The following is a 9122-nucleotide window of genomic DNA, read 5'->3' as shown; positions in this document are numbered from 1 at the left end:
TGAAATTAATATTGACAAAATAATGTAAGGAAATAAAAATTTTATAGCAACAATCTACCTATTATAACAAAACAATAGACTACCAATTACATATTTACTCAGCGCAGTCTTGGGTGACACTTGTTTTGGAGGTCTTATAGGCTCCCTCATTATATTTAACTTTAAAAAAAACTAAAATGGAAAACTTTTATTTGAACAAGAAACACCCATTTAAGTTTACATAGATTTCTTTTGATATAATTAGTATCAGAAAACTTTACAGAAAAGTTTTTTTTCTAAAAACAATCATTTTACAACAACTAGAGAAGCTAACTTAATTATAACTAGGATATTTGGTACAATATAAACTTTGCTTTCTAAGCTGTTCTGTGATCGCTTAACAATGCATTGTAAAATTCCTTTCTAATTAATAAAGGACATAGTATACCTCTTGTAAAATTTTGTGTATAACGTAGTTTATAACTTTTTTTAAGTAAACATTTTTTCTCAGTACTTTTTGTTACTGTAATTTGGTATAAGTTAAAGAAAGCTTTAATAAACTATGTAATATAATTAATTATGATGAATTTTAATAAAAAACTACTGAAAGCAGTAAAAGCGAAAGTTTTCAAACTATTATAAAGTATTTCTAGCTATTATGTTCATAAACTAAAATAATAAGTCTTACAAACTGGTCTAAATACTTATAAAACCAACTTTTTTTAGTTTTTACAAACAAAATACTAGTTGTTGCTCGAGTACAATCTAAGAGTTTGTTTTGAAAGTCATTTAAAAAAATACTATTCGTTATTTTCAGTCTCAAATTTTTTTTTCCAAGTATTCACTAGATTGATTTCAATTACTGATAAGTTTCATAAGTTTAGTTTTATAACATTACTTTTTTAAAAATAATAAAAGTATTAGATTAATGTTACTTAAAAACCTAGTTTGTATTGATTATCTATTTATGTTAAAAAATAATAGTTATAAAGGTATGTAGTTTTTAAGCTTAAGTATACTTTATTTAAAACTAATCATATTTTAAAAACATTTCAATAAATCTAGTTTATTGTTACATCAAAAAAAAAATACAAGGCTGACTATCAAGCAAGTAGTCATAAAAATTCTCTAAAATTTAAAACAACTAAACATAATACAACAAAAATTTTGAAAACGGCAGCAGACTATTTAGCTATAAGTGATTATTAAAAACACAGGTTGTTGTATATCTTTTAAAAGTTGCAAAAAAGTTTCAACGAATAAGAAAATGTATTACTATTCGCAGAAAATTATACTTTATCGATCTTTTAGCTGGAATGATTTAAAATTGATTAGGGTTTCAAGGATGTGCAGTTTTTGTATATTTGTTGTTAGCTCGTGAAGGTAAGCTTCCAAATATACTCCTTGAGTCATAAAATGAATCTTTAGAAAGACATTTCATGGCATCGTAAATATCTTGGGGAATTTCTTCGTTTTCAAAAAGACTATTTTTTCTCGAGTCGTCATTTGATTCTGTAGAATAAAGTTTAATTTACTTTTTTTAATTGAAATAAAAATAAAACATCAAAAAAAACTTTTATATCAACATATAAAGTTTCTATTATATAAAATAATTAAATATATGTCTAGCTTGAAAAAATAGTTAGCTTATATTAGTTAAAATAAAAAATATTTTTTTTTATACATTTTCGATAAAGTCACAAAAGGTTATAAAAAAACTAATTTAGTATTTTAACCTAGAAAGAACTACTAAAAATTTTGTTAGCATAATCTAATATTACTGGTATTAGATAGAAAAGTTATCAAAAACACTACAGAATCTGTTACACTGACCTTTTTTGTGAAACTCTAAAGACAATGAACATTCTTGACTACCATTCGCCACGAAGTCGGTTTGTTGTAGAATGTTGTTGTTTACACTTAAAGGGTTGAATTCAAAGTCTGGGTCATCTTCATCAAACTCAACATTGTCAAATGCTGATGATGTTACAGAAAACATTGAATCTGTTTGAAAATTATTTTATAAAATTTACATGGTGTTTTTACTTTTGAAAAAAATGTAATTTTAAGTTAACTTGAAAATAGGTTCACATTAAAAATAAATTAACTAAAATGAAACAAACCTTCTTCAATAAATAAGTTTTCTTGGTTTGAGTTTTGAGTCTTCTTACTTTTAGTCTCTGGAACAGACGGATTTTTTTTATTGCTGTCTGTTTCATCATAATAGTCGTAATCAAATAGACATGCTTCATCAAATTCAAAGTCGTCAATATCCGCAGATGTTGCTAAAATAAATTAAAAGTTTGAATAATTTTCTGAAGAGCAATAGAAAAATAGCTTTTATAGACCATTAACGATAATTACCTCCATTCATAGTGCCATCATTTCTATGAAACGACTTAAAGGAATTTTGTTTTAAAGGCTGAACTTTCGACATGATTGGTTTAAACGAGGGCGAAGGTGGGCTGTTCAAGTAGTAATTGTACAGAGTCATCTCAACTTGTTGATTATATATTATAAAATAATTATTTCCTAAGTGCTGTTAAAATTTTAGATTGTTAGCTGAAAACAAAAACTTATAACTTAATATGTATATCTGCACTTGTAATGTTTGTTATCACATTTTTCGTAATATAAAAAATAACTTTGCAATATTACAGAGATATGCTGTTATACTTTACTTTTTCTTACTTCTTTTTCTCTTTTTTTAAATTTAAATTCTCTCGCCAGTTGAAGGCTTTAGAATGAAAAACAACTATCACGCCATACTTTATCAATGCTGTTTGAACTACAGTAACCTTATAAGTTTATAACCTTTAAAAGCTTGTGTTACTTTTTTTTCCGGACTATGTTGCCGGGTTAAAGAATTTTATTATAACGCTCTTTTGTTTTAAAAATAAACTTCTAGTCTGAATTTTAAACATAAGTGTTTTTAGGTGTATATTTTAATAATAATATATTCAAATGAAATACAAAGCGATCAAAATAAAACTTAAAAAAAAAATCATTTGATGGTTTTTTTATGGAGATAAATCTCAGTAATTGTATAAAATATTTATCTTTTTAATTTGTTACAATTAATTAACTTATAACTGTTATTAGCAGATATTCTATAAAATTGGTACACAAACTTATTTTTACTTATTTTTAACAGCTTTTTTCCGGTGCATAACTTATTTAAAAAATATAACAGAATACATTTCATTTTCTTTAAATTTATTTTAGTACTTTCGTAGTAAGGCTCATCAGAAATAGTTTCTTACTAAATTGGAATGAATACAAATTGAAATAAAATCACTGAAGTTTAAAGTTTTAAGATATAAAATGACGTAATAATCAAATGTTAAAAATTAAATTAATGCTTATGCTAAATAAATTTGGTATACTAATAAAACTCGTTCGAATTAAAACAATCTAAATAAACAAGCGATAAAAATTAAAACTAAAACTATAATTAAAAAAAAATTTAACAAGAAACTAATTACTTTAAAATTACTAAAACTTATTTTTAAGTATTAATTATTTTTCAAATAAAATATTGATGAAAAATATCTAGTTATTAGATAATCTTATACTGAATTGTTTTTTATATTATACACTAAAAAAAATACTGAAAGTTATTTAAAAGTTACTAACGCTTTTGTATATAAACTTAGCTTGTAATAAAAACACATTCGGTAATAAAGTGATTTATAATTTTTTTGTATAACTGTTTCGCCGTGAAAATGTGTTAGTTACAACTTTTTGATGATTTTATTTTTAAAAATCTTAAAGCTAAATAATCAAACTTTCAAAAATTCTTTGCACTTTAGGTTTTGAATATCTCTCAATTATCTATTAACGATAAAAAGTTGTTATAAGGTGGGTGTAAAACAATAAAATAAACTTATTTATGAAAAGTATCTTAAAATTTAACTATTTAATTTAAATTTTCAAAGTAAAATGTAACAATGCATTTACAAAGTAATGTTAAGTTAAAGTAAGAAACTATTTATTTCGATAAAACTTATTATAAACTTTAAGTTAAGATTTGCTTTCATACATTGTTATTAAAAATATTCTATTTGAAAACAAATTATAAAGTGAAAGCTTATATTGTTAAGCAAGTTTATCTAATTGCCATTTTACTTAATATTCGTTTATAAATACTTTAACAATAAGCAACTTTTTAAGCTTTTAATGTCAACATTTAAAAACTTAATAGCTAAATATATATAAAGCTAAAAATAGTTTTTCAAAGTATATTAACTAAAGCAGAATAAACTGTGCTCAGTTTTGGTAAAAGTTTATACTTAAGTTATACAACTACTATTTTTTATAATATTGAAGATAAATAAAATATTTGAAAATAATAAACTTAACTTTATTAAAAAACATATTAAGTAAGTTAAACTAAAAACTTCAGCATTAACTACTTATAGTTTGGTTATTTCTTAATTAGTTACAACCTTCACTTTTTAAGTTACTAAACTTGAACTAAAAGCTTTTTATAGTAAGAACAACTTCTAATATTTTTTATTATTACTATTTAAACAAACATAACTAAAATATTAAAAACTAAATTATTTTTAGTTGTAATACAGGTGTAATAAAAAAACGTAAATTTAATTCAATAGATACATCAGCTATTTTTAAAAACTGCACCTGTGAACTGTGATGTGCTAAAAATTAATCAGTTTTACTGTGCTTAATTTTTATTTTGATTTGTATTAATATATTGAAATTTAGTGTCTAATATACCTTACATCATTTTCTACAGCTTACATTTAATCATTTTAAACTATTTTAAGTGTATTATTTACAAATATTAACGATTAAACTATTACAAGATTAATTGCAGGCATAGATATTTACTAAATTGCACATTTTTTTCCTCATTTACTTACTGTAGACAGCTAATAAGTTTTTATAGCTACTGAAATATGCTGTAAATACTTAGTTCTGTAGTTTTTTTATTTAAACGAATACAACCTTTAATTATTTTCATCAACTATCAAACAACGTTTTAAACATTAGGGCTGTTTTTAAAAACAAGCTAATTAAACAAAATTAAACATTAGTAATATTTTTGATTATTTTTTTGTTGGAGATGTGTCGACTGATTTAGATCTTGCAGCGGTCATTTTGAATATTTTCATAGCCGTCATTAAGACCACTTCGCTATCAAACGACAATTTTTAACCCAGTTTAAACTTTTGTAGTACAAGGACTACTGCAGCTAGTTATAAAATCAAACAACAATTCTATATTTAGAGAATAGTCTAAAACAAAAACTGTTTACCTAATTTACAGCTAAGTTATCATTTATTTACTTATGATATACATTGTTTTTTGAACGACAAAAAAACGTTCAAAATATTTGGTCCAAAGACCTGGTGTATAAAAAAACCTTTTGGTTATCAAATCGCACACGAAGGCTACCTTTTAACGTCTTGTCCAAGACAGGTTCATTTATCTTTTTTTATACTGTATTTCGATAAAAAAAAACTACTTGACTAACTAAGCTTTTTAATTTCGTATGCACTAGTTAATATGTTTGTAACTTTAGAACAGGTTTACGTATAAGACTTTGAAAAGCATACTCAATACTAAGAAGTTGTTTACGTGCAGAATAAGTTTTATTTTTTGATAGTCTAAAACAATATTTTCCAAGTTGTAAACAATTAAAACTATATACTCAGCTTTAATAACCATATTAGTTAGTTTGTTGTGGTAAAACTTACAAATATTAAGTACCAGCTGGCGTTCTACAAAACACACGAAAGTTCTAAAAAATCAACAACAACAACAACCCAAGTTTATACAAAACACTAATAAAGTTCTTTATACGTGCTTGCTATATAAACTTTTGAAATAACCACACTATAATTAAAAGTTTGTGAATCTAACATTTTTTTAGTTGACACTTATATGTTTGCAGTTTCCTTTTAAGCCATTTAAAATCTGTTTCGTTTAATAAAAGCAATTAAGTACGTGCACTCTTCACATCGCAGAAAGTTCAGATAGGTTCTTGTTTGCTTGTTTTTAACTAGCACCCGCGAGTGTTTGTCATTTAACAGCAAATATTTGCAAAGGGTCTCTAAATACACAAAACAGCCGTTATTCAAGTTCAAGTTTGTTTTACAACATTATTTTTTGAATGTCTTAATTTAAAATCTAAATGTGTAACTTTGTTAAGTTAGTCAAAAGTCATTATACATAGACTAAATAAATATTTAACAAAAGAAGGTATGTTAATTGAGTCTAAACTTATATTAAAAAAAAGTTTCAAATTACTATCCTTGCGCAATTTGTACAAAGTAAAAAATATAGAATGCTCGTACAGTTTTGCATTTGTTTTTATCTATAAAAACAGAACACAGGTATATTATGATTAAATATCTAGTTAAGATTATTTATATTTTTTGCATAATTACTATCATATTCAACTAGTTTTTATGTAGTACAAGAAAAGAACAGATAAAGCTAATTTTAAAATTTTAAAGATATCTTGTATATTTACGTGAAATAAATAACGTGCTTCTGATAATTTAGTAATAAGTAATAAAAACTTTGTATTTTTATAATAGATAAGGATATCCGAATTTAGATAAAAAACGCATTGGATAGATAGAAGCAAGTTATATTGTATAGTTTTAACTTTATTCATTTAAAGTCGACTGTTTAAAAGAAAAAAAATAACTACAAAAACCTGTTTTAGAACCTTGAAATTAAAGTATCAATATTCTCTAATTCCTTATTTAATAACTTATTTTTTACAAAAGGTTAAAAATCCTAGCGCAAATACTAAAAAAGACTTTTTTATTAGTCTGAGTTAAAAACAACTTTCCAATATAATGAAAGATTGACATATTTCAAATTTAAAAAATTAAATTAAAAAAACGTTTTTTTATGCATATGTATTATTGTTATTCTCTTTTTTAATTATATAAGTAACCTACGCTAACATTCTTAGAACTAACATTCTACCTTATTTAAATTTGACTTTAATAGTGTTATTTTAAGTAAACTGTTCAAGTACTAAAATTCTGTGTACGCACCTTTAGTAATTTTTTTAATGTTTTTATTTTAATTACATTGGTATAATGTAGGATCTAAAAACTTTAGTCAACTTAAGACTGATACACAATGAAAGTTTTCATAATCACAATTACTTATTTAAAGGTTTTTTTAAATTTAGTACTTTTTTTAACCTACTTAGTTGAAGACTTCTAAACTTAATAATCTTAAGTTAAAAATTCTTTGTATGAATAATTTTACTTTTTATTAAAAAATAAATTGCTTATAAAGTTCCTAACAAAACACGTTATAATAAAACAACTAAATGCATAGTACATTTCTTTACTTAACTGAAGTATATTTCTCTATACGAAACAATTAATAATACAGTTCCACGGAGTTCTGTAAAAAAAAACTAAAAGAATAGAAGATGAAAATGTGTATTTACTTAAAATACGTCATAATTGCTACAGATTAATGACTAAGTGTAATCACATTTTATACTAATCACTCACAGTGTAAAGTTCAGTTAATAAATTAATTAATGCTTGATAATTTACTCCATTTAAATATGAGTGATTAACATATATTGTAATTACTATTAGTTATTAATGTTTTTTTTTTTTGAAAATTCATGCATTTTGACCGCTGAATAAAAGCTGTAAAACTTGAAGTGCAACAAATTTCTACAGAAAATATTTTTTTATGATTAAAATATTTCCAACAGAAATAAACATTATCTATACTTTGTTAAAATCCTAAGAATTCACAGTTTCTATTTTATCAAACATATATATATGCTAATAAAAAAACCATTATGCATTATAGGGTATGCACAAATTTGAGTTTTTAGAAAAGCTATAACAAGGATAATTTTAGTACCATTTAAAACTAAGCATTATTAGAAGAAAAATAGCTTATTATATTAAACAAAAGTTAAACTATTTTTTAACTTTCATTTTCAAATATAGGAATGACTAAAATATTTGTAATTACAAAACTGATTGTGTTTCATAACACAGAATAAAACACTACTTTTAATTAACATTGTGACCTACTAATTTTGAATTAAACTCATTGCTTATGATGTTTTAATATCGTCTTTTAGCGTAACTAAGTTAAAGTTTATCTAAATATGAAACGGTTATAAACTTATCAGGTCAAATCAAAACCTTTATAAGTTCGAAACTAGATCAACTTTATTTTATGTAACGCTAGGTATTAAAAGAATTATAAATAAAACTTACTCAAATGACAATAGTTTTAAATTTTTATACTTAAAATTATTAAATCATAAAAGAACTACTCTGTTTGCAAAAATATACATAAAGTAGTTATACTTACTATTAATTAGATAATTTAATATTTATAACTAAAATATAAGACTTAAGAATAACAAAAAAAACTAGTGATACTAATTTAGTTTTTTTTAAGTTTTTTTCCATAAATATCAAAGAATAACTATTAAAGAAAAACAAAAAATAAAACATTAAGTTATTCAATTTTTACTATTAATAATCAAATATTTTTTTGCATATAAAAATAAATATAAATTTTTAAACTTAAGGGATGCAAGAACTATTTTCGTGCTATAAATGTTAAAAAAAATTCGGAACAAAGAGTATTTGGCAAAAAAATACTAGTTCGTTTCCTTATTAAATTTTTTTATAACACTAATTAAGTCTATTAAAATTTTCTTAAACTTCAAGTTTTACAAATTTAATATTAATTAGTAGTCCATGTTAAGTATCGTTCTATATTTTCAAAACATACTAATTCACTTTTCAAAAAGACTCCTTTAAATAAAAATAAAAAACTTTGTTGTCATAACGAAACATCTCAGCGCAAAACATCTTATTAAACAAAACTATAAAAATTTTTATTTTAGTTGTCTTAGACCAAATATACTGTGATTATACTAAAAGGTTTATGCTTTTTGAATAGTTTTTTTACTAACATTATAACTATTAGCTGTGATTTTATTTGGTAGTTAGGATTTCTGTTGATAAGCATTTTTAGAAACTGATTTAACTCTAAAATTAGTCTTATGAGCGTACTTAGTTCCGAAAACCAATTTTTTCTTCATAAGGTAATGGCTAATTGCAATAAAAAAATACATGATTAGTTTCAAAATTAATTTAGTA

At 23.3% G+C, this 9122-nt stretch overlaps 1 protein-coding gene across 1 annotated transcript; it reads right to left on the bottom strand.

The window, feature by feature from the left end:
- Positions 1-1029: 1029 nt before the first annotated feature.
- On the bottom strand, positions 1030-2537 carry LOC145840841 (uncharacterized). Its single transcript, XM_082948183.1, has 4 exons — positions 2344-2537; positions 2103-2264; positions 1813-1983; positions 1030-1491 (listed from the first exon to the last, which is right to left on the bottom strand). Exons 1-4 carry the CDS (start codon positions 2471-2473, stop codon positions 1319-1321), a joined length of 636 nt encoding a protein of 211 aa, XP_082804309.1. The 5' UTR covers positions 2474-2537; the 3' UTR covers positions 1030-1318.
- Between the last annotated feature and the right edge of the window lie 6585 nt (positions 2538-9122).

This window comes from Thalia democratica, chromosome 7 (assembly GCF_965202585.1).
Source record: "Thalia democratica chromosome 7, ktThaDemo2.hap1.1, whole genome shotgun sequence".
Classification (NCBI taxonomy): Eukaryota; Metazoa; Chordata; class Thaliacea; order Salpida; family Salpidae; genus Thalia; species Thalia democratica.
This window is presented reverse-complemented; position numbering and strand designations above follow the sequence as displayed.